We start from the raw sequence: 27,337 nt of genomic DNA on the forward strand, positions 1-27,337 counted from the left end.
TTGATGAGGATGGTGAAAATGGGTGATGGGTATTAAGGAGGGCACTTGTTGGGATGAATAGGTGTTATAGGTAAGGGATGAATCACTGGATTGTACTCCAGAAACCAAGACTACACTATATGTTATTTAACTTGATAATAAAAAAAAAAATAGCTGCTTTCGAACTGGGGAGAGGGACTCTGTGTTTAGGCAGCCACACGCCTGACCAACTCCTGGCCCTGATTACGTTGTCACCTTGTGCTTTGGAGTGAACGTGTCCTCTGTCAGTCATTCTAAACACACTTCATCATTTACAATGGCTAGGTTGTAGTCAGTTCATGGCTACACTGCCATTTCTTTATCAAATACCCCACCAATGACCTTTTCAGATTACTTACAATTACTAACAAAACATTGCAACTTTTTTTTTGTATACAGTAAGACCTTGGATTGGGAGTAACTTGCTCTGCAAGTGTTCCACAAGACAAGCAAACATTTCTAATAAATTTTAACTTGATAAAGGAGCAATGTCTTGCTGTACAAGTAGTATGTGATGCCGAATGTCACATGATCACAACTGAGCCAATGGAATTCGCTTTGATATACAAGGGCTTTGTATTACAGGTATGTTTCCGGAACGAATTACGCTCGCAAACCAAGGTTTTACTGTATATGTTTTTGTACGCTCAAAACAATTATTTCCTTAGAATAAATTCATAACAATAGAATTTTTGTGTGAAAAGATGTATACCTTTTAGGTCTTAATATAGATATATATGTATATATTTCTAAAATTTTTTTCATGTTTATTTTTAAGAGAGAGAGAGAGACACAGAGCATGAGCAGGGGAGGGGAAGAGAGAGAGGGAGACATAGAATCTGGAGCAAGCCCCAGGCCCTAAACTGTCAGCACAGAGCCCGATGTGGGGGGCTCGAACTCATGAACCGAAAGATCATGACCTAAGCTGAAGTCAGATACTTAACCGACTGAGCCACCCAAGCACCCCTATGTGTATATATTTTTTAAATATGAGGTAGGTAAACTACAAATATGAATGTTTTCCTTTAAAAATACTGAACGGCTAAAAGTGGTACAATGATAAGTAGTAGTTTTCACTACTACACACATTTTATCACCAAATTTATTTGGGTCTAGGTGTTTCATCTGTAAAATAAAAGGTTTAGACTAGAATTCTTTAGGCTTCTCTTCTGAACTCCAATATTTCAGATTTCTGTGTACTCCCGTAGTTCCTAGAGGGCTGGAAAACATATAAACACATCTACTCTGTGAGAGTTATGTCACAAGGACCTGTATAAATGGAATCGTATTAACTGGGTTAATAAAATCACATCAGACTCTATCATTGCTTTAGAATGGTCCTCCTGAGGACTCTTTAGCTCTCCCTGGTCTCTTCATGACACATGGTGCCACTGGTGACTCTTCTTGAATGTCTTCCTGTGAGACCACAAACTCCCTGCTTCCAAATTCTCTGGTTCTTTCACCTCCATCCTTCTTTGATGGTTTGCCACTTGTCCCTGACAAGTCCCCACAATTTAAAGTTTCTCTGACATTTTTCAGCCCTCCCCATGGCTTAGTTAAGTATCTTTAAACAACAAAAATAAGTTGAATGAAACAACCGGTTAAGAAATCTTGCAGCACATTCTTTCATAAGGCCAGCAAGAATTGGTTTCGATCACACCTTAGTTTCTTTCCTTTCTAGGCAAGTCTAGATATCCCTGTATCAGTGATTCTCAAAGTAAGGTCCCCTGGACCCAGAGTGTCTGCATCGCCTGGGGAACTTGTAACAGTGGAAAATCTTTGGGCGTCATCTCAGACATAACAAATAAGCAGTTTGTGTGTTAGCAAGGCCTCTAGGTAATTCTAATGAATAATAAAGAATTGCAGGTCTATAACATGCGTCCTTTTAAAGCCAGGCCTTAACTCAATGATTAACACTACATATGGGCAATCAGAAATAATCAGTTCTCCCTCCAAATATCTGTTGTGATGTTGAATTATATCTATGGATCCTTTACTCCTAGGGACCTCAGGATAAAGGAAAGGAAACAAATACAGAATGGAAACAACAGTCCTCCTGAACTGCCTTTCACAGAAAATGACAATGCAGTCTGGCTACCACTAAAGTTACCTTACACATTTTGTTACCGCAGGTGATGTCCCACTGCTTGATGGAGAAGCACTCCCTGTTGCTGTGGCCTTGGACAACCTTACTTGTCAGATTTACTGACTCTCACGGATGCAGCCAGTTTTTCAATCTCCTAGGGTCCTAATAGGCAGGATAACAGCCATCAAGGAGATGGGAGCTGGTAGATGAAAGGGATGGGAGGCCATCTGCTCCATCGGTTCTGCTGGAGATAGGCCTGTCACCTGCTTCATTCATTCATTCATTCATTTGTTTATTCATTCCTCCAGACATCCACTCACCCAAGTCTCTTCCATCTTTCTTCCCAAACATCCTTCTACCCCCCTATCTACCCATCCATCCTCCCATTCATCCATTTATCCCTCCAACTATTCATCCATTAATCCATTCATTCCAGAACTATTTGTTGTGTGGAATATGTGCCAGTTTGGTTTCTCTTCAATATCAAATGAGGTTGAGCCTCACTAGGAACCAGTGACATTTGGCATTTTCTTTTACTTCTCCAGTGTTTCCCATGATAGTCCATAGGGGTGTAGGAAAAAAATCTCAGAACTCCTGTTTCTATTTATTTTTTAATCCCTTAAAAATTTCTACTTTGAGTATATGTGCTATAACGAACATAGTGTATTAACACTACGCTATGTATTCAGTTTAAAATTGCATGCTCAAAAGTATTGCAGTCAAAAAGTACAAAATCCAAAGATTTTGGAGGCCACTTCCATCAAGAATAGAGTCAGAAGGCTACAGAGCAATTTGAGACAGACCAGTACCAGCACTTGAAGTGAAATGCACAGAGGGGTCCCAGTAACAGGAAGCTGGGCAACTAGAAAACATGCCTGCGACTGAGAACAGATGAACCCACCTTTGTTCAATTATATTGACCATGATCTCCCAGGCTGCAGAACAAGGACCAAGGCAAGTCCTGCCCTGGTCTAGCTCTTGTTCCACTGTCAGCCCTTCCCCAGAGGGACATTTGGACTGCAGCCTGGGCTGCAGGCCAAGTCAGATACAGATACAGATGCAGATATTTAAGTAATCTCACTCCCTGAAAGCATGTCCTGAAACCCACTGCACACTGGTAAGAGTAAAAACATACAAACATATGTCTTATGTAAAGACATAAAAATATACATTGTTCTTATTTAATAATAATATGAATATCTCGCATTGATAACACATTGATAGAAATTTTTATCTCATTCACTTTGTTTCTTCCATCTTAAAAAAAGGAAAAAGATCAGGCAGATTGATGTTTTTGCTAATACAGACAATTTTTTTTTTTTTGGGCATTGTGTCAATTCATTTAAATGATTTCCTAATTTGCCCATAATAAAGCTAAGTGAAACTGTACTGTTCTTGGACACGATACTCTCAAGCTCCAAAGCCAAATGCTATTCTATTCTTTTACAGACACCGAAAGATCTGTCTTTGCAGACACCTTCTAAAGTGTCAGTATCTTCAAAACACTGACAGAAGCGTTGTTTTGTTTTTGTCTCTAAAGAATGGATTAATATTTAGGGACCTACGTTTCAGGGAACTATAAGCCATGGGTAGACCAAAAATGTGAGGCAAAGAAATAAATATTCTAGCCTCATGTTTTGACAGAAAATGCTTATCTGTAGCAGCAAATTCAGTTGAGAAGCCAACTTTTAATAGGCACAGAGACTTTTTGTTCATTGGATGAAACTTTTTTTAAAAAAATGCTTATTTTGAGAGAGAGCACACGTGTAAGCGAATGGGGGAGGAAAGAGAGAGAGGGCGACAGAGAATCCCAGGCAGGTTCCGTGCCGTCAGTGCAGAGCCCGACCCGGGGCTTGACCCCATGAACCGTGAGATCATGACCAAAGCTGAAATCAAGAGCTATCAAGAGCGGGTCGCTCAACCGACCGAGCCATCCAGCACTCCATCAAGTGAATCTTAAATAACTTTTAATGATTTAACAAAGTCATGAATGGACTCAGAGCAGCTGTCTTGTATTTTTATTGAGCAGCCATAAACTTTTCCTATTAAAACAAATCCAACAGCTTATGCAGCTCATGATCCAAGACCTTCCCACACACGCATTCACAACTCTGTGGCAAACTTTGAGAATAAAACATAGGCAAATAGTGAAATAATCCTTAAATAATCTTCACTCCAAATAAAATAGGTCTGCAAATGTTTCCTAACAAAATCTAGTACAACCGTCCCGTTTGTGCTGAGATCCTCCGTGTGCTCATAATTCCACTTATCAACTGACTTTGAAGGAAAGAAAAATAAGAAAATGAGCCCTATTTTAAAGCTGACGCTTCTTGACTCTCTTCCAAACCTCCTAAAAAGTATTTTCTACTTTAAACCTAAAACACTTCTAAGTCACTGCACTGGCTTTTCAATAAATTCCTTCTGTTGCTCATTTTCTGACATTGTATACATCTGTCATGACTAAGTTATTCCCAGGGTTCTCTTGTGCTTATTACTGTAAATATTACTATAATTACTAATAATAAATTTACCATGCCTTGGGGGTTTGGAAACCTTAGAGTGTTATACCTTTATTCTACCCATTTTAAACGAACAGTAGAGGGTGATGAGTATGTCTGTTAGGATGACTCATACTAACATAAATCGTTGACAAAATTATGTAAATATTTACCTTCCCACCTCCTCTAAGTGGGAAAAATACTGCCTGGCTCTCTCGGTCTGAGGTGGCCTTCTTTAAAACCATTTACAGGAGTTTGCCCTCTGCCCCAGAATCTCCCTTCAGATGCGGTCATCTGGGAATGACATGTAGCAGCCTTTGAAACCTGCCTCACTATGGGGGCTGCTACCCAATCTCTTACAAGCTTCAACTATCCCCCTTCCTTCAGGGCTGGTTTGTGTTTACTTTTCCCAAAGTTAAAAAAAAAAAAAAGAAAAGCACAATTAAATTCTATTGGTGCTACTACAAGGAAGACCTAAATACCATATTCCCCCACCCGCCCCCACCTTCTCTCGCTCCAAACTCTCCCTCCATCCTGTATCCCAGCATCAATGCACATCCGAGTCACAGGCACTGTGGCCTTCAGCTTTAGCTTCCTCTGGGGCTGATCTGCGTCCACGTTAATATGATCTAAATTGTGTTTTCCGTTCTTCAGTATTACTATAAACACATAGTTAACAAATCTGTATGTATTCATATATTTCACAAAGATCTAAAAGTGTTCAGTCATATGCATTTTATGGATTGTTAGTAGCCTACTTTATTATTTTTTTTTTCTGGACCCCCACACTTGGCCTCCCGATATCACATGTCCATATGCTATAATCTAGACAGTTCCTAAAATGTTGGCTGTGTGTTGAATGACCATTAAGATAAGAGTCTTCTCTCAGAAACCCCACCCAGGCTCAGCGAGGATTTAACCATTTCATTACAGGCGAGCGGGTATTCTTTTTTACAAGTTCTTCTGTCACAGTATTGCCGTCTCCGGATGCCATGTCATGCTCTGAAATGAGAAGGAATACAAATCATGCAAGTCCAAATGTTGATAACCCTAAGATCAAGAACAGTTTTATATTATTTTCTTTAAATTTTTTTAACATTTATTCATTTTTTGAGAGACACAGAGAGAGCACAAGCAGGGGAGGGGCAGAGAAAGGGGGAGACACAGAATCTGAAGCAGGCTCCAGGCTCTGAGCTGTCAGCACAGAGCCCAATGTGGGGCTTGAACTCGTGAAACGCGAGATCATGACCTGAGCCAAAGTCGGATGCTTAACCGACTGAGCCACCCAGACGCCCCTATATTATTTTCATATTACAAGGGATTTACAATATTTTTTTTATAGATTCAAAGAGTCTATACTCACTGTATTCACCCACTCTCTGTTAATCGGCACCTCCCATCTGAGTCAGCCCCTACCGCCGACTGATTTCTCCTCATACACCTGTTACCACCAGGCATTATCTTACACATGCATTTGCCTTTTTTATTTATGTGTTATTTCACTCCACCACTAGAATATCAGCTCCAAGAAGGCAGAGGCTTTGTTTTGTTCATTGCTACTACAGTGCCTGGAACATAGTAGGCACTTAATAAATACTTATGGAATGAGCAAATGCTATAAGAGTAGATCTTTAATAAGATTTTCCTATTATCTGGTATGGGAGAAGGGTTAGCTTATTTTGTGGCTCCACAAGGCAGAAGGCAGACCAAAGGGCAGAACTTTTATAAAGACGGTTTTTGCTCAAATAAAAATTTGTAATATTTAGAATTTTCCAAAATGAAATTTGTCTGCTTCTAAGAGTAGCAAAGTGTATTTGCCTCAACAGTGCACATCCTAAAATGGAGCCCTGTACGATTCATGCAGCCCGGCAGATGAATGTATGCAAAGTAATCAAATATTCCAGATCTTACTGTCCCTGTCCCCCTAAAAAAAAGCTACTTATAAATTCCCCATCTCAGAAAATTGGAAATCTCACTACAAAACAACAACAACAAGAAATGGAAATAGGAAACCCACTTGACAAGATCGTAGTAGCCATTAGATAGAAATCTAGAGAAGACGAGCTCATGCAATCAGGGCATAGAAGGGACCTCCAGAAGTCCCTGTGCTGACGAACGTTGGCACCATTTACAAAGGTTTTAAAAACAGATTCGCACAGAGGTGATGTGAAGTTGATAGCCAGACAAGCCCCCTCCTATAAATGGTAGCACATGAACCCTGGAAAGTCACAAGGAGACAAGGTACCACTGAGCAGCGGAGCTCCTATGCTGCCTCTCCACAAAGCCTTTAGGATATTCTGCTCCCATCCTGAACCTAAGGTTTACCAAGATTAACCAGTAATCATTTTTGTTGCTCCTTAGCTAACAGGAAAAAAAAAAAAAAAAAAAAAAAAACCCACACACCTCGGGTCAGACAATGCTTTTCCCATAGATTTCTACTAAGAATCTTGATACCTAATTTGGGTATAGAAATGTTTTTTGTGTGTAACCCCTAATGTAACTTCCACCCAGAAAAATATGTGTGGCCAAGGCATCTATCTAGTAGTCAAAACATCTGCAGAATCTGCAAGCAAATAAGCAAGGGTGACACGCCGAAGGGAAAGAGACTGTCCAACAGTCCAGTGGAGAAGAGGGCATGTGGCTGGGTATACAATGGGAGGGACGGACGTGAGGATTATTATCCTTCCTGAGGATTACTCCAAAGGTGTTCTCATGGCCTCCCAAGCATTCTTCCCAAACACCAATAAGATTCACAAGGGAGTCCATTCTCTCTCTCTTGGTGGAAAAGGTTTAGGCACAACCATAAATGAATGAAGAGGAATTCAGAAGTTCTTTACAGTGTTTTGTAGTCTGCAGTTTTGAGAAGGCGAAATAAAACAAAAAAAGATGCAAGCATTTGAGACAGCTGACTGTCCTGAGACAGTAAGTTTCAAACCTGTACTGGAGTAGTCAAATCATTCAAAAAATGTGCAGGTCTAAGATTGATGGTTTCCAGGGGCTGGGAGTTGAGGAATGGGGACAACTGCTTACCGGATAGTGGGGTTTTATTTTGAGCTAATGAGAATGTTCTAGACCTGGACAGAAGTGGCGGCCATGCAGCGTTGTTAAGGTACTAGCTACCACTGAACTGCTCACTTCAAAATGGTTAATTTTATGTTGTGTAAATTTCACCTTAATATCAATTTTTTTAGGACTTAAAACTCAATCTTTTTCCATTTTGCTTTTTAAGTACCATAGGACAAGTCCTAAGTATTTAACCTATTAATGACTTTCTCAATTTCCAGATCAAATAGTCACAAAGATGCTCACCTAATAGCTCTAAAAACAGGGGTTTCAGTTTAGATGAATGTTTAGGGGCATAACCACACTTCAGCATAATAATTCCCTTCTTAGCACAATATTTCCTCCTTCTCTTAATGTACTCTTAATGGATACTCTCTTAATGGATACTTAATTGTATCCATGTGTAAGAAGGAGGTAAAGTTAAGAAATAAGTACATTTGCCAAATATTTCAAATCTTAATTTGAAGCGCAAAGAACCAGAAACAAAAACGAAATAAAATGGACTTGGATTGTCAACTATTTATATCTAAGGGGGAGAAATTGCATAGTTTGTTGATACTAACAGTTTCTGTGACCACATGTTTTAAATGTGCTATTTTCAATTTAATGAAGTTTTACGATACTGATCGTTTATCCAACAAGGTAACCAAATATGTGCACAGCACCATCTTATACGTGGTATTTCTCACATTCCAACAACCTGATAAGAAATACACATGCATGAACAAGCATCATGTGGCTATTACTACAATTTCATTCAAAGGCTTAGAGATAATTCCCAAGTTTCAGTCACAGATACTGTCTCTTATCCTCTCCAAAATCTATAAAAACACATGCTGGGAAATATTCTTTGGAGATACTTCCATTTGGTTAAGAAAAGAAGAAGTGTCCTATATTTTCTATCTTGGCTGTTAAACCTTATCTAATAAATTCTTGAGGGTATTTTTTCTATGTGAAGTTGAGAGAGAAGTAACTTTGTCTACTATACATAAACATCACTGAAGAATTTAGGGAACTTTGTGTATCTTGGTTATTTTCTTATTACAGGTGCTTTGGTAATCAATCATATTTATTCTCCATATGGCTGGGTAAACTTTATGGAAAAATGTATAATCCTCAAAATTATTAATAAAATCTTTAAAAAAAAAAAAAACCAACAACAGCAACCGAACTCAATCACCACCCCTTTCCCCTGACTAAAATAAAAAACAAAATCATTCAAAGCAATGCTTTATTCTAATCCTCTATATTGCTTAAGTTATTCAAACTGAAAGTGAGATTATTGTTCTGATGTTTGTACTGAAATCGATTCTTTTTTTTATTTAAAAATAATTTTTTAATATTTGTTTATTTTTTGGTGGAGGGGGGGAGGGGCAGATACAGAGGAAGACACAGAATGTGAAGCAGTCTTCTGACTCTGAGCTATCAGCATAGAGCCAGACATGGGGCTAGAACTCACGAATCATGAGATCGTGACCTGAGCCAAAGTTGGACGCTTAACCAACGGCGCCACCCAGGTGCCCCTATACTGAAGTCAATTCTTACCTGTAGAAACAAGTCTCCTGTTGGAAGTCTTGGCTACTGAATATTGGAGGAAGGGAAATTTCAGACATTTGCCAGTCACTCTGTCACATATGCCAGACTGACAGTTGCATGTCTCCTTGCATTCCATCCCGAAGGTGCCGTAGGGACAGTCTGAGGACACAAGATAGGTTTAGAGAGGGAGCTCCTACTTGTGCACGAGCCCCTGCCCGCACAGCCTCCATATCTGAACACGCCTCGTGAACCTTGACTGTCAGATACAAACCACTTCTTTAAAAAAACCCAAGTTTGGGAAGTTGAAACTTTAAGTCACAAATGTGAAATCACACCCCAAGAGCAGGACACCTCGGCTCTAGTGTCCTGCTCTGGAGTTTAGTTGAAGACAGCTAGACATAACCAACATCCTTGAACCAACCTTAATTCTGGTCACTTTCTGCTTGGGTACCAACAGACAGGTTCCCGAGACTGCTTCCGTGACAGGTCGGTGAGGTGGGCAATTGAACAGACCTACGGATCAGCTGCGAAGGAGTTTAGGGGCGCCTGGGTGGCTCAGTCGGTTAAGTGTCCGACTTCAGCCCAGGTCACAATCCTGCGGTCAGTGAGTTCGAGCCCTGCGTCGGGCTCTGGGCTGATGGCTCAGAGCCTGGAACCTGCTTCCAATTCTGTGTCTCCCTCTCTCTCTGCCCCTCTCTCGTTCATGCTCTGTCTCTCTCTGTCTCAAAAATAAATAAACGTTAAAAAAAATTAAAAAAAATAAAAGATGTGATGCTGTCTTTGAATCCACCATACTCACAAACAACTCGCTATTTTAAAATAGCAACATATAGGAAAGGACCCCACGCTACCCAGGGACTGAGAGAGGTGTCGATGCCAGCTGTCCACCAAGTGCTCAATCCTCAGTCTGTGCCAGCTTTCATCAGCTACCTTATCTGTTGACACGGCAGTACAGGTCACCTAGCTCCCCTGGATGTTAAGAGGATTTTCTAGTAAAATGTTCTGCAAACCTAAGATGTGCATGCTAGGAAGAACGAGAAAGCTGAGACTTTGCCTATATACCTCCCCAAATCTGGAAGCATTTAGAGCTTCAGTGCTGTCATACATAGACTCAAACATATTACGCTCAGAAAAGAACAAAATCACTTATTAAAAATGCAGGATTGTTATGACATAAACAGCATCCTGATAGACCTCCCTATCCTTAACAGCCAAGCAGAATAGATGCAGAATACATATTCTCTTGGCATGAGAATCTTCTCGTACGTGTAGTCACACATGGGGGAGAAACGAACTGTGAAGCAGCCGAGCCCTTAGCAATCTAATATTCCACAAGAATGATCGAGGTAGACATGAATGAACTTTATTTGGGGAAGAGATTTAGAGTTCTTCTCACTGGCATTCTTCAGATTGCGGAGGAGCCTGGTTTTAAACACTGGCCTGCCTGCTCGCAAGAACAGCCCTTAAAAAGGATCCCCAAAAGCCTCTTTCGGAAGAGCATACAGGATTGGAATTTGAGTGCGTCTCTAGTGACATTGAAAACTCAAACTTTAGCCAAATTCTCAATTATGCCTCTGTTTCATCCCCTAGCATATTGAATAGTGCTGGGCGGATAGCAGGTGTTCAGTAAATAGATGTTGGCTGGCTGATTGTTAACTCGGCAGCCTAACGCCAAACATCTGAATATTGAGAAAACATCTGGATGTGCAGCTAACGTATACGGTTCTGTGCAAGGCTGAAAGAGGGAGTCCGCCTACAGCAAAATCCAACGTCTCTGTCTGAAGTTGCTGAGTTTCACACAGGGTCACTGTTTCCAGCAGAGAGAAAAATGTTTGAAACCAGACTCGCTTGCAGTCTGAAGGATGCCAAGAAGAACAATCTTAAGTGCATTTTAAGAATCTATCCCGTTAACAGCTGCCTCAGTCATTCAGTAGAAGGGTAGATTGCTAAAGATCCCATAGGCCTTGTGCCATTTCTTTACCCACATGTGACAGGGCATTTACAGTCCCATTGATAGAGGCAATTTTTGTGTCCAGAGAAAAAACAATCCACTGCAAATATTTGCTATGTCACAAGTATGATCGGTTGAACTACTTCCTCCCTAAATTCCTTACGTGAAATCCTGTAATTTATAGTAAATACAGGTTCTCCTCAGCTTAAATAAATGCTCGTGAATGTTCACACACACACACACACACACACACACACACACACACACAAAGGTTCCTCAATATTCTACCTTTTAGTGGTTATAAGCAAAACTAAACTGAGCAAAAAATAAAATTCTCTTCCTCCTGCAAGCATCCATTTCCTAATCTTTAGTTACGTTTTGCGGTGAAAAGGTAATTGATTTATAAAATATTTGTCTAAAAGGTAGGTGTATGAATGAGACTGGATCAATGGTGGATTATTATCATTCATAAAAGCATACAACTGTTTCAATTAAAGTATAAGAATGAAATAAGAAAGAAAATATAAGAAATACATTATCCAGCCTCTTTAATCATTTTAAAAGCTGCTTTGTATTATAAAACTGATGCATGGGGCTATAGCCTGTGTTTCATCTTAATAATAGCTTTTAATTATGAGATCATGAAGTATCCATATATATATTTTAAATCACCATTCTTTTGACCCAAACATTTTTTAAACTACAGTCACTGAGTTTGAAATAAATTCTACAGATGTGTAACTACATTGTTTAGCTATGATTTCAACCTAATGACACTTTTTTTAAGTCTGTAAACTCTCATTCTTCACAGACTTCCAATTTTTATTTTTCTTGACTGTTATTTGTACTTGTCTGAGACCATCTGCCATTTTTCTAGGTGATCAAACACTTCCATAAAGTGGAACGAGGCTTGTTTTATACTTCAGGGTACCCTCCTTCAAGAATGTGAGTCATTTCGTTTCATGATCAAACCCCACCCTGTTTCATAAAGTGCATCAGCCGTTCATCAGAAATACTTGATCTTGAGAGATGCCCACCATCCCATGGACCCTTTCAACATCAAAGACTCACTAAGCCCCAGCCTAGACACCACCAGCGGTTATCTAAGCGCAGACCTCTGTAATCACTGCCTTGCAGAGGAGACAGCACCTAAACCATCCAAACAGATTACCTGTCAAGTTTCTAAAGTTTTCCAGAAAGGGAGGTAACACGATTTCTCATTGCAACTTTTTCCTTCGGTCTCCTACACACACATAATGAGTGAAATGCTGTCTTGCTTTCTGTGCTTTCCTGCACACTGGCTGTCAGTTGCTGTTCGCAGAGTTCTCTCTCTCCCTGTGACAACACCCGTGTGGGGCCTTGCTCCTAAGCCACCTGCACTTTCCCTCTCGTCCTTCGAAGGGAAGCCTCCTTGCCTCCCACGCTGGCTAAAAGCCCTCCGTGTGCCCTGGACGGGGAGGAGCAAGGGGTCACTCTTTACCTTTGCAGATACCAAACTCGTCACCAAAGTCATCTTCCTCACTGTAAAACTGACACCTGAGCCCCGGGCCACACTTGGCGCCGTCCATGCCGGAGACGGTGCGGTAGCAGGTTTCGCCCAGGCCCGCGGCGCACACCCGGCAGCAGCCGCAGTCGTCCAGCACTGTCCGCTTGCAGCTCAGGCTGCTTTTGCACTGGGCGCGGTCGCATCGCTCGGGGCAGTCGACCGCGTACTTGGGGCTCCAGGTCGTCGCCAGGTGCGCGGGTACCAGGAGCGTGGCTAGCAGCAAGAGGCTCTTCATGTTTCCCGCCGGCTCTGGCTCAGCTCCCTGCGGGCGGCGTGGTTCTCTGCTGGCGGGAAGCAGCTGTCCAAAGTGGTAGCCGAGCCTCTGCCTACACGTTTATGAGCTTTATACACTGGGTTGCCCGCATGCTTCCCCGTCATCAATTTCCTCAACCCAGCAGCAGCGCTGTCCTCTTGCCAGGCTCTCTTGTTTTAGTTTATGAAATCCAGGATGAAGGCTGGATTAACACGCCGCTGCCATCCAGGAATTGAAAAGCCCAAGCTGATGTCATCTGTTATGTTTAGATGGTTGTTTTGCATGAGCACTGAAAAACTCGCTCACATCCGTCTCGAGGGCTCAAGGACGTCTGTGAAGGGGGAATAAAGAAGGTTGCATACCTTCCTTCGGGACAGGAATTGTTCTGACACCGGCATATCACTTGGGCTGTGGCTTTGTCTCAGAGCCTCTGGAGTCAGGAGGAAAATGACATCGACGTGAATCATCAGGACGAAAGAAGCTCCTTTAAACAAAATAAATAAACATTTGGTATTTCCCCTCCGTAAACAGTTATGAGCTCACTTGGGAGAAGAAAGGGTTATATTGTGCCTTTTCAATACTTAGAAGAAAGGAAATATTTGGAAAGGGATTTTTTAAAGACCCCTCTCTTCCTTCCTCCCTCCCTTTCCCCCAAATGTTATCTCTAAAACAATTCATGGCACATATATCTAAGTTTATCATGGATGGAGCTGCATTGCTAGTAAGATGTGGAACTGCAGCTGAGAATTTTCTTTCAAAGTAATACGAAACCCACAAAAGAGGTACGATGCTGCTGGCGCTGTTTCTGGGTTCCTCAGTTCTGGAAAAACTTATCAGTTGGACTTCTGACCCAGAACTCCCTGGGGAGAGGGCTCATCCATCACCGAGTCTGGCTGTCCAATGACTGAGGCCATTCGGAGCTCTATCCCCTCACTCCTGGCATCTCTCAGAGCCCTCACTAAAAACCACCAAACAAGGCAGTCAGCCCAAGGAAACAAGCGAGCCAGCAGGGAAATCGGAACGTGGCCCAGAGAGGCAAGTCCCGGGGAAGGGAAAACATTACCCCTCAGGAAACAGGGTCTTCAAGCAATGGAGGGTCACAGGGCCTAGGTCCCCCTGGGGAAGACAAAGCCGTCCTCTCACACTATCGGCAGGACCAGGGCCTCGTGAAGGAAGGGGGCTGGGCCAGAAAGAGCAAGGTGAGCGGAGAGAGCAGAGTTCTTATATCAGCCACACGTCGGGTCCCCAGCCCCACCCCCGACTTGTCAAAATAGGCACAAACCCGCCGTCATTCTAGCAACTACTCAACCAGTAAAGTTGATGGATGACTCTTGGTCTGTCCCCAATTAGCTATGGGCGAGCCCCAGGATCTCTCTCAGCCTCAGCCTCCTCTTTTGAGAGTCGACAGTGTTCGTTAAGCTAGTTGGTCTCCAGAATTCTTATCCCCATTAGAAGATGAGGCTGAGGCCATTGGATGTGACTTGCTGAGTAGCCTTCCAAAGCGCACTTCTAGGAAGGTGGAAGGAACCGAATCTGGAATGCGTCACGGAACCGAGGGGGTAGAAAACCAAGCAAGAGTCCCAGCTTCCAATTTCCAAATTTCCCATGCGATCCAATTTGACACATTCTATCGGCATCTCCCCAGAAGCAAACACACGCTTATCAGACGCACAATCTGATTTATTGTTTTCAGCGGTGGGTAACATCCACTGAGGGCCCAGTGTATGCCGATCACCTGTTCTGAAACCGTTTACACGTATTAACTGACTTGCTCTTCACCACACCCTCATCAAGTAGATACAATCCTCGTGCCCTTTTCCTGAATGGGGAAATGGAGTCAGAATGAGGTTAAATAATTTGCTCAGGTCCCCCTAATGTCCAAGGTAGAACCCGAACGGAGTCAGTCTAGTGTCGAAGGCATGCGCTCGGTTGCCTGTTAAGCACAGTGGTGCTTCTGTGACTACTGTTCTGATGGCCTCCTTCACAACTTAGGGCTGACCTTGGAAAAGGTTACTGAACACCACTTTCTGAGCAGAGTGGTTAACTGCAATAACGGTTGACGATGGCATCTATTAGAGAAAACTTACCATGTGTCAGACACCGTGTAGAGCGCTGTATATGGAGTGCCACGTTGAATTTTCAAAGCAGCCTCAAGAGGTAGGGACTATTCTTATCCCCACTTCAGAGGTGAGAAAACTGAGGCCTTGAGGGGTTACGTAACTTGTCCAGGGGCACAAAGTTAGCAAACGGTGAAGCCAGGACTCGAACCCTGAAACAGACTGTTTCTAGAGACTGGACTAAGGACTGCAAAATCGAACACATACAGGTACCAATCCAGTGACCTAAGTGGGTAAAGTGGTAAGATATGCCAGATGTACGTGAGAGGGAGGGGAGCTGCTCACCTGAGAGGGCATGCCCCCACTAAGGGAAGCAGTGCCTCCCCAAGAATGGCTGACTGCTTCCATGCTGGACTCTGAGCCCACTGGGCCGAATCTTCTATTTTTTTTTTTTTTTTTTAAGAGAAGCTGGAATCTAGACTTTTAAATGTAATGCCCTAATTTTTAAATGTCGGCCACTATTTCATTCAAATTACGAAACATTATATGCACCCTTCTTTCTTTTTTTTTTTTTCAAAGTTTTATTTATTTATTTATTTTTGTTTTTTTGAGAGAGGGAGCACATGAGCAGGGAGAGGCAGAAAGAGAGAGAGAGAGAATCCCAGGCAGGCTCTGGGCTGTCAGCAAGGAGCCCGACGTGGGGCTTGATACCACGAATTGTGAGATCATGACCTGAGCTGAAATCAAGAGTTGGATGCTTAACAGACTGAGCCACCCAGGTACCCCTGCACCCTTATTTCTTATGGGCAGGACCCAGCCTGCCTATCACTTTGGTCTTGCTATAAAGTTTCGATTCTGCCAGTGCTGGATTTGAATCTTTGCTCTGCCACGCACTACCTAAAAAGCTCAGAAACTGAGTTTAACATCTCTAAGCCTCCGTTTTGTCATTGTGTACAGTGGGACCACCAGCTTCTTCACAGGGCTATTGTTAGGACCTATAAAACGGGATGGAAAATGTCTATCAAGTAGCACACATTCACTAAGTGATGGCTATTTTTCATTTTAAAAATATAATCATCATAGAGTTGGCAGTGAATAAAGAAAAATAGTCAAAGCATAAGAACTTCCTGGTCTTCTATGGAAATTTAAGGAAGAAACAATAGAAGCCTTGCAGAGGTCAATATCACAAGTGCTGAGGGAAGAAGAGGAGCTCATGGAACCATGTTCTGCATTTCCAAAAACTGATAACACTTTCAGTGAAGGACAAGTAAACAGAGAGAAGATGTCAAGTTGAGAGTCCCAAATCCACCATAATAGTGAGCCTAAATGCATACCCAAAAGGGTGGAGAAAATACGCTCAGCAGAGTTCGTAAGCAGTGGAACTATCTCCACACGTAGTTTCTAACATCTCATTCTTGGGGAACGTTCCATTCCTTCCAAGACCCGACAAAAACTGTTTGTCCCAGCACAATCCCTATGGGATTTACATCTCATTGTATTTCTGGTCTTTCCCAACCAGGAACCCAGATCAACCACTCTTCTGAGGGAAGTTACCAATGGCCACACAGGGTTAGGAAATTGGAGCATGAGTAAACAAACAACAACAACAAAAAAATGGCAACTTTAATCTGCAACAAAACAAATTAAGGTGAAGGCAACGCATTTTCTGATGAGGGCACGAGGCCCACCTGGGTTGGCTTGCCGTGTGCTGGGGTTGTCAAGTCTCTAACCTTGCTCTGCCCTGCATCAGATTTCAGACCAAAGAGTGAGAAAGGTCAAAATCACATAAGCTTTCTACAACTGTGAAAAGGCAAGTTCATGTTATAGTGGGTCAAACCATACCATCTTGGGATTCAAAGCCTGTGGCCTTCTGCAATGGCGGCCAGAGAAACAATAAAACTGAGTATTCAACCCAGTACACCTTGCTCATTAAAAACCCCATCATGATTTTGTCCTTTAAATTTGGCATTATTCCAAGAAGGAAAATAAGCCTAGGTAATGTGCTCTGGCAATTTGTGTTTAATCCTGCACATTCTGATTGCTTGTAACCAAATACCCAGCATTTTTTTTTTTTTTTTCTGAATAGGCAAAGTGGGAAAGGCTCTGAAAGGATTCCAAACCCTCATGGTCAAGTCAAATTGTCCCATGTTTACTGTGCCTTCCTCACAAACCTCTTTACCAGATAGGTTTATTTTTATTTAATCTTTTTTTTTTTTTAAGTAATCTCTATGTCCAACGTGGGGCTCAAACCCACGACCCTGAGATGAAGTGTTGCATGCTCTACTGACCGAGCCAACCAGGCACCCCCAGATAGGCTTAATTCAATTATAAAGGCAGACCTGAAGGCAAAATGTTCCAAGGGGCAAGTGGAGAAACTTAGGTGGATGAGACTTTGTTTTTAGTTTAGTTTGGGGTTTTGGTACCTTCTGAAAGTCTTTCTGCTTTGAACCAGCTGATGGCAATTTGCATGTGCCTACGCAAGGTACAGCACGTAACTAGAGCTCAGTACTTAGTAAACATGTACATGTGACCAGTTGTTTCCCAAAATCATTTTCAGAGAGTAGTAAGTTAAAATGTGCACCCATGTTTCCCAGGGGAAGCAAAGTGAAACCCGCATTCTTGAACAGGCTGAACTGAATTATAGAACCGGGTGCGTCTTTGGGGGAATGAGATAGAGGTTTCCAGGGATAGCGGAAGCAGCTGGGGATGGAACGGGGTCTGAGCAGAGTCCTGTTGTGTCAGCTCCTGCACAGCTGACCAACTTCTGTCCTCTTGGCTTTCCAGCCTTGGGTCTGGTAGCCCCGCATCCATCCCGAGACGTTCCTGGGAGCTCCTCTATTGTTGATAGAACCTGGTGAACCCATCTGCCAAACTGAGTTTCACGGCAGTCATGGGTCAGCTGTCACAGGCTCTGGGGACTCCTCCCAGAGCCTCCTGCGCTGGGAACAGCTTGCAGGAATTGTAGCTTGGCCACTACAAGCTATGTCATCTTAGGCGAGTCACATGATGCACACCTTAGACCACCCCCCTCATCCCTCCTGTCTACCTCAGTAATTAGGTAAGAAGACCCAAAGGTATATCCTGGCTATGACTATCAAGAATCCAAAATTCTAAAGGTTTCATTCTTTAAAAATGATCTTATGTCTTGGAGCAAATGTTTTCCCCAAGGAAATACCATCTCTTCAGTTCTCCAAGTTTTCATTTCTAATAAAGACAATTTTAACAGTAAAGGGGGATTGGATGTTACAGGCAATTTTTGAAAACTACACCTGCTCGGGGGCTCCTGGCTGACTCAGTCGGTAGAACATGCGACTCTTGATCTCAGAGTCCTGAGTTCAAGCCCCACGTTGGGCATGGAGTCTACTTAAAACAAAACAAAACAAAAAACTACACCTGCTTTGAAAAGTAAAGTGACGTGCACCTGTTCTTGCCTGCATGGGGTCCTCTGATGTATCTTAGGGAGGAGATGAATTCTCTGGGCAGCTGGGAGGCAGTCGCAGTTGCTTACAGCAAACAGTCCTGCAAGAATAATGAGTGTGGGGGAGTTTGAGAAGATACAAACAAGATACCCACAATGCCTACTGCAAACGTCAACCCTGGATGTCCGGGTGCCCTTCAGAGAGCTTTGCCGCCATATCCAGGGCTCTGCATCCCGTGGAGTTCCCCGAGGAAGCAGGCGGAAACTGGTTGTCTTTTAACCTTGACCAAATCTAGAAACCTCACCTTTGCATTCACACTTCCAGGAGGTTTTTGAGAGTGAGAAAGTTTAGACTTGGGAACATGGGAGGAGCTCTCACTACTTATCTGCCCTCTACTCTATCCCCCCATTCCCCCGATTCTGGTGGGCATGTTTTTCTAACAGCTAGCTCTCCTGGCTCTCACCCTGGCTATGACTATCAAGAATCCAAAATTCTAAAGGTTTGTTTCATGCTTTAAAAATGATCTTATGTCTTGGAGCAAATGTTTTCCCCAAAGAAATACCATCTCAAATCAAGGTTCTGAATCTATGAACTCATCTGCAAGAGACTCCAGTCATATAGTGTCCTTCCCTCTCCACACATAAAGCCACACCCAGAAGTACCAGGTGCTGTCCTGATACAAGACCACAGGCAGCATGAGTGGCAAAAGTAGCTCCCACCTTGGAACCAGAAGACCCAAGTGTGAGTCTGAGTTCCACTGTCAGTCCTGTATGAGACACCAACCAGCCTTCCTGAGTCACGCAAAGTCATTTGTTTCAGCAAAATCTAAAAGATGGAAATCCTGCCCGCTCTCTCAAAGAGACAATGGGATCTCTCAAAGAGATCAGAGGGTGAGATAGATGGGGAAACAGGCTGTCCACTCTAAACAAGTATAAAACAGTAGGACTTATTCTAAAAGACAAATTACATACCACGAAAGAAAATGAGCCTGTGGTGATCTCTCTCAGGCCTCACCCTTTCCTCCATTCCCCTCACCTTCTGCAAGATGGCATAATTTTTCATTCACGTAATTCACAGAACGACCGCTGAGCGTCTGCGTTCCCTGTTGGAAGACTTCACCTCCTCTCCCTGCAGCCTTCCTCGCCCCATCCTGGTATGGGGCGACTAGACAGCTCACAAATTGTGGGCCAAAAGAGGCTTTTTTTTTGTTTTGTTCTGTTTTTTGTTTTTGTTTTTTAATTACCAGTTTCCTAAATGGCTAAAGAATTAGCTCAGGCGTTGGAAGTCATTTAGACATTAGAACTATTGACATAAGAGAACATAGGTTGAAAAAGTCATGTTAGAAGTTAGTGCTAAGACGTTTGGAATTTTCACCAGGAATTTTGGAAGGACGGGGATTTCTGATTAACACACGAATCATAGGAAATGATTCTGCTCCTTTGCTTCTCTAATAACATGGCACTTCCTTGGCCTAACCTTAAGCTGACCTCTTTTATAATGTAATAAAATATTAATCAGGACCACCCTCATCAGACTCACTGGAATTTGTCTGGTGATGAAGAGCCTTAGCCTTTACATGATATACGGGTTGAATAAATAATTGAGTGATTTTTTTTTAAAAGTTCAAGGTAAGCACCAGAAGATAAATAAGAAGTGTAACTTCCAAGCCCCTTATTTAGAATTTTTTAAACGAATTGGCAGTTTCAGACTCACTTTCTAATCTGGTGTTGAAATATCTTGGCTCTTTTCTTCCTGGAATCCTCCCAGTGAAGGGCCATGTTGTGACCTTCTTCTTCTCCTCCCTCTCCCTCTCCCTCTCTTTCTCCCCCTCTCTCTCCCTCCTCTTCCTCCTTCTTCTTTTCTCTTTCTTCTTCTTCTTCTTCTTCTTCTTCTTCTTCTTCTTCTTCTTCCTTTCCTTTCCTTCTCCTTCTTCTTAGCATCTTACTTTCTTTTGACTGACACAGACTTCATGAAGCCTCCAAGCCTACAACCTGAGAGCTTAATGCACATGGACGGTGCCTCAGACAGGGCTTGGGGCCGGGTGCATCAAAGTGCAGTTGCCCAGACCATGTGCATCAGAGTGTCCTGATGTCAAAATGGCACAGCCAGATATTCCAGTTGGATGGGTCAGGGGTGGACTTAGGAATCAACATTTTTTTTTTTTTAACATTTATTTATTTTTGAGAGACAGAGAGAGGCAGAGCATGAACAGGGGAGTGGGAGAGAGAGAGAGATACAGAATCTGAAGCAGGCTCCAGGCTCTGAACTGTTTGTTAGCACAGAGCCTGGTGCGGGGCTCAAACCCACAAACTGCGAGACCATGACCTGAGCTGAAGTCAGATGTCCAACCGACTGGGCCACCTAGGTGCCCCAGGAATCAACATTTTTTTTTAATTTTTTTTAATGTTTATTTATTTTTGAGACAGAGAGAGACAAAGCATGAATGGGGGAGGGTCAGAGAGAGAGGGAGACACAGAATCTGAAACAAGCTCCAGGCTCTGAGCTGTCAGCACAGAGTCTGATGCGGGGCTCAAACTCACGGACCGCAAGATCATGACCTGAGCCGAAGTCGGCCGCTTAACCGACTGAGCCACCCAGGCGCCCCAGGAATCACCATTTTTAACAAGACACTCGATTCTGACAAACTTAAAAATTTCAGAAACCTCTAGACCAATGGTTTCTCCCAGGCACATGTCAGCAGAATTAGTACTTAATCCTTGGTCTGGAGATCTCTGATAGACAAAGCCTGTCTCTGAGGGGTTGACCTAGAATTTTTTAACTATATAATACGCTTACAAAATTTTTAGCATATTTTTCTCATTCCGAGACACACATTTTCTTTCACATGTTAACATCACTGAAGTTGGAATTCTGCCATTATGATGTAAGTCATTGCCTACGTGTACACATCAAAACTTGGAAGACATGTGCCAGTTACTTGGAAGAGAACCTCAGACAGTAGCAGGGTTGGCTTCTAAGTCATGCTGCATTACTGATGATCTTAATGGCCCAGAGCCTATACTCTCTGAAAAAGACGTGATACTGACGTGTGATTCAGAAGGACCAGACACGAATTTAGAGTCATTTGGAAATATTTTAACCACTTTATTGAATTTATATTTTTCTTCCTATGAATGTTCAAAAGTTCTAAATGATGGAAATCTATACCCAAATAACCCCCCACGAGTGCTTTCAATAAATACAAACACTATTTGTAAAGCACAAATTACAAATTCCCAAGATATAAAAGCATTATGTAAGAGTTTCATGGGAAGAATATTTTTCCCTTAATGACATACAAAAAAATAATGGCCTTCTTATACCGACCGATAACGTCTTAGATTCAGTGAGATATAGTAGTTTCCAAATAAATAGGCCTGCTTTTACTTTTGTTGACTCACCGCCAACAGTTTGCTTAGCAAATGTTGTTACCAAACTTTAATCCACTACAACTTTGCGTGATGGAACTGAACACCTAACTCTCACAAGCTGCCTGACATTGATCAGACTAGAGGTATTTTAGGGTGAAATACATGTGCTGTACATATACATATATGTGTGTACACATATGTACATATCTACATGTTTGTATATATGTGTGCCCACATATGAGATCCATGTACCCAAGTTTAATATCCTACTTTCAGTTCCAAAGTGCACAAATACACCCAGCTCACATTTCTAATGGTGGATTGTGAGCCTGTTGCACACATTACCACTTTAGACAACATGCTGAGCCTGGCTCCTTTGTAAATATACCTAGGAAGTACTCACTGAATAAAACACCAAACAATGTCTCCGTGAATGAAAGGAATCCAACGTACTTTCAGCTTTCTGTACTCTTTCAAAGTGTTCTCAGGATGGCAAATCAAAATTTTAACCTATATGTGGTCTAGTCAACAAAGCTGGTTTATAAGGGATCAGCACATATTATAATGGATAAGTTGATGAGCACTGACCCATGCTAATTTTTCAGTATTAATGCCTTCATTTCATGAACTTAAAATTATGGAACTTCAAATAAGGCCATAAATGATCACCTTTCAAGCATCCCATACCCAGACAAGAGCCTATATTGAAAACAAGAAATTGTAGGGTATCTGATCCTCCCAGGGACTAGCTGATGGGCACTTTTGAAGGGACCTTCGAGGAAACCAGTTAGTAAAGCTGTTTGAAAAGGGGACAACGTGTGTGGCACGCTTGCCATGATAACCTCTTCCTAACTGGCTAACACACACACACACACACACACACACACACACAACCCACATAAGCAACAGTAGCAACAAGAAAAACGGTGAGGCACCCACCCTGTTGAACAATCTTACATGGTGAGTCTTCAATACCATGTACTTGCAGTTGGAAAGCTACACAAACGCTCTGCAGAAAGACATGCTTCTCTTTCTAGGGGGAAGGTACATCATCAGAGCACTTGACATTCAATTAGAAGAGTCCAAGTCTTCGAAATGCGAAGTAATGCTTTCCTCCACATATAGTCCCACTGCCAGGGCAATTAGCATGAACAGGCAATCAAAGACCGGTAGTATCTGAAAGGAGGAGGAGTGGGTGGAAGCAATAAACGTGGCACCAGAAAGCTTCTTAGGCCCTAAATACACCAGAGCTCTGAGCTTAGATCCAGAAAAAGTCTGGCTGAAGAAGTGGTTCAGGTTAAGTTGCTTACTCACCTACTAAGGAAACCAGAGTTAGGAAACACTTAATACCTCTGAATTTTATTATTTATTTTTTAAGTAAATACATTTTTTAAACTTTTTAGTTTTAAAAAATCTTGCCCTGTAATAGACATACAACATTAGTATTTATAGGTTAATAAGTGACTAAATGTTCTCTTCATCGGAAACAAAAATGACCAGGTTGTAGGCCAATGGGTCCGCAGTCAATGACCAATATGACCTAGGCTGGCCCCTCTATCCACCCGCTTAACTTCCTTTCTCCATCCATCAAAATACTTTTTCCCTCGAGGCTGAGATGCCAGGGGCTGTGTGCTGCCCTTGCCGATCTCCTCCCCGATCGCTCACCCACCTTGGCATCTCCACACTTCTAGCCCTGCCCTTTACATCCAGGGGGCCACCCAGTTCCTGTGAGCAGAAATCATTTTATGATTATTGCCGTGGTCTTCACAGTGCTTGGCTCAGGTCCTGCGCATCCAACGGGGTCAAGAAAAGGCAAAGCCTCTGAGAAGAAATAAGCAAACTTCAGAGACAGCCTCACAAACCCCAGCTCCTCAAGTGATACTGAAGGGGATGGACCTCCCCCCCGCCCCCGCGTCCTCCCGCCCTGCCTGCGGCCTCCAGGAGCCATGTTTTAAGGAGTGTGCTCTCACTTCCCCCTCTTATAAAATGAACAGGCCGGAAGCAGTGCCTGCATGACATCACTGGCACATTAGTGGGAACATCGATCAGATCACTTTCCTTTCTGCCCTGTGCCTACGGCTTCCGCCGCCCCCTCCAGCACCAAGCCCGCTACTCCCTGTGACTCCTCACTCCTCTGTCAGGAAGTAAAGGGTGGAAGCAGCAAATTTATTTCACCATATGCAGTAGTGGCTAAGGACATCCATTTTGGGAGTCAGGCCACTTGAGTGCCGATCCTGACTGTACAACTTACTAACACTACAAACTGAGCCCAGCATTTAAATCTGTGAGCCTTGATGTCCCCAGGTGCAGAAACACACAAGAATGTGGGTCACAGGGTGGAACTGCCACACGGAGCCCAGTTCCTGGCAAGCAGTGAGCGCTCAAAATGGGTTAATAACACGGTAGCCTTGGGCTGGGGCTCTACCAGATGTCTCCTCCTGCCATGGATCTCCGTGACCCCATGATTCCTGGTCTCAGAGCACCCAACTGGATGTACATAATGGAAAAAGAGGGGAGAGAGAAGGTCAGGAAGTGACAGATGCTCAGGCTGTATGGCAACCCTCTAACCTGTCTGATGCCATTTATTTACTGGGGGGAACAGGTGCGGATGAAGCTTAATTTATACAGTAAAAAGTCAGTTTAGCCCCAAAGTGTTAAAGCAGTTTATTTTTGTAGGCATGGCCTTGTACATGTAGAAAGAGCTCAGCATTGGTCCGGGGTTTGGGGAGGGTGGGGGGCGGGCTCTGGGGTCTGCAGAATACAGCTGCAAGGCTGAAGGTCAAGGCGGCTAGGAGCGGGCTTTATTTATCACAGTCTGAAGTTTCCAGGGGAGCAGAACAACCAGACTTTGCATGAGATGAGTCATCCCGACTCCCAGGATCAGAGAAGTCACAGAGGATCAAAGAACAGATGAGCCTTCCAGCTCCTGCCCCTCTCAAACCAAAAGACGACTGTCAGAGGGCTTGCTCTAATCTGTTCCAACTAATTTTCAGGGATTGAGTTGAGAGGAGGAGTCAACAGGAGATTTAGTTGCTCTAAGCACTTGGATCCCTGACAAAGTGGACTTCAGCAGAATAAGAAGAAGCAACGTTTTTCTTAACAACAAAATGTATGGACGTCGAACCCTTCCTTGTGATGAAGAAATTAAAGACATAACTGAGCAGTGGGTCAAGCCATCAAAAATAAATGCAGATGGCATTGAGCAACTCGCAGTGCACCACAAATAAACGTTACTTATTTATTTGAGGATGCTTATGTAACTGTTTTCAAAGGGCACATGTATTTTGCTTTCCTGTTTAATTCTTTGTCCCGATATGATGTCTGCCCACCAGCCACAGGTCAGGTGCCAGAGTAATGTCACACATACTGGGTCACGACATTCAGTATCCACCCCATGGATCACCTTGCTTTGCAAAGCAATGTAGATGAGCTTTGCACAGTCATCTTGGCCTCATGAGTGGGTATGCAGTTGTTTAAAAAAGATTTTGGCTGAACTGCTGGGAACAAGGGGACTCTCCACGTCTGCTGTGGGAGCCTTGCTGCCACCCACGCTACCCTGTCGGTTCCTGCCTGGGTTTCTTGTAAACAAGGGCAACTGGCAAAGAAGTACACATGCACCAGATCTGACAGAGCAGAGTTCACTGGGGAGACGAGATCAGAGCAGTGCACCAGACAGATCTATACTCTGGGCTGCGTGATTTGGGACCACCAGCTTCTCACCTGGTGTCATCAGAGGCTGCACACATGAGTAACGAGACATGTCAGTTCCTCAACTCAGGCATCTGTGCTTGGGGAGAGACTGGTCTTTCCTGGCTGAGGACCGAGATGCCACAAGCCAGCTGCAGAATTTCCTTAGAAGCATTGGTGGTTGGGGAAGCCTCAGCCCCTCTCTTGGCATGATCATGGGCTGACCAGGACTAACTGCTCTAAGCACTGGGGCATCCAAGTGTCCACGGAGAGGCCAGCCTGCTCACCTTTAACAAGTGAACACTTCTCTCTAGCAGGTGTAAACTGCTTCATATAGTCACACACCTGTTACCTACTCTGCCCCCCTGGGACCCTGTCTATGAACCGTCTGAGCACAAGGGACAGATTTTTAAGGTACTAGGTGGCTTTCCACCCACCCCAAATCTAGTCTCTGCCTCTTTCTTCTGTGTTTCATGCCCTCCATGGTCTACCTCACCCAGTTTCTGTTGGGTTGAGTTGCCTTCCAGTTTCTGTTGGGTTGATCAGAGGAGGAGAGAAGGTTTTGGCTTTCTTCCCTACTCCTTCCCTGCTCTGGCCTGCCTTTATGGTGGGGGCTGTGTCCTTCCATGCTTACAGCTCCGGTTGGGCACCTTCCTCCACAGCTGAGATCTCATGGACCACCAGAAGTCGCAGGGGCTCCCTGCTGTTGCGTCCCTGCACACTCAAGTCCTTTGCCTTCCCCACACATCTGTGAGTAGTCCCTTCATGAAAGTCTCCTCATTTGAACCACCCGAGTCACATTCTGTTTCCTGCCAGGGTCTGATCGAAACAGTATCTTTCAGCAATAATATCCTGTGATTTTCACACTTGTGGTCCAAACAAACATAAATATGCTTTGTTGAAACAACATCCTGAAAGATAGGCACCATACATTATGGGCACCAGAATTAGGACTTCTGATTCAGGTGGATAAGTAACTCCACATAGGCTATTTCTTTAACTCAGGACTTTAAACTATAAAAGGATCTGTTGATAATGGTTAAGTCCAATTATGTTGTTTACTAAGCAGTTACCTTGAAAATCACATATATGAATATATATATATATGTATGTATGTATCTCAACTAAATAGTATTACTGCTAAGTGTTCAAGCTTAAACTTTGTGTTTACTAATGTATTGGAGAAAACGATAAACCCTGTCATATACTTATCTGAACTGTCCCTTGTCTCCTACTAGCATTGTCCATATTCAGATAATCCTTCTGTGTATGTTCCATGTTGACCTTGTTTTGTGCCCAGGACTCAATTCTCTGTCTAGGAAATGAATGTCAGCAAAGACTAAGCCTTCACTGCTAAATGATTATGGAGTCTTGGCTTCGTTCTGATGCATTTGGCAAAATTCTGGCTTCCTACTTCTTATATTCCTTGTTTTCCCATTGGAACTGAAATCTTGTATTTAATAAGTTAAAAATATAGTTCTGGATGCCAATTGTTGACAGTGGTAATTATTAGTAGTTTAAAACTTGAGTATGAAGAGATTTTCCCCCAGAAAATTCTTTTTTTAAGATAAAATAATAGATATACCGTATGTTGGTTTTGACCAAGAGATTTTATATCCGTTTTTTTTTTTTTTTTTGTAATCCTTCTCTTCAAGAGGATTGGTCATTTGGATGCACATGACCTTTCTCATTACTGGTCTCTTCTTTCTGTGGATCTCTCCTGACACCTTCACAAAATGAAAGCCTAAAGAGCAAACAGTGAACACTGTTCTAGATGTCTGGGATGGAAAGGGGACTGGTCTGCTAAGAGAGTTTTTATTCTTCCCTGAACTATGAATCATTGAAAGCCTCC

At 43.0% G+C, this 27,337-nt stretch overlaps 1 protein-coding gene across 1 annotated transcript; it reads right to left on the reverse strand.

The window, feature by feature from the left end:
- Positions 1 to 4,107: 4,107 nt before the first annotated feature.
- Positions 4,108 to 13,604, reverse strand: ESM1 (endothelial cell specific molecule 1). The gene is made up of 3 exons (XM_025924673.2): positions 12,633 to 13,604; positions 9,211 to 9,360; positions 4,108 to 5,604 (listed from the first exon to the last, which is right to left on the reverse strand). The coding sequence occupies exons 1-3, from the start codon at positions 12,931 to 12,933 to the stop codon at positions 5,507 to 5,509; spliced, it is 549 nt and encodes a 182-aa protein (XP_025780458.1). The 5' UTR covers positions 12,934 to 13,604; the 3' UTR covers positions 4,108 to 5,506.
- Positions 13,605 to 27,337: the final 13,733 nt, after the last annotated feature.

This window comes from Puma concolor, chromosome A1 (genome assembly GCF_028749965.1).
Source record: "Puma concolor isolate L17-30 chromosome A1, mPumCon1.1.hap2, whole genome shotgun sequence".
Classification (NCBI taxonomy): Eukaryota; Metazoa; Chordata; class Mammalia; order Carnivora; family Felidae; genus Puma; species Puma concolor.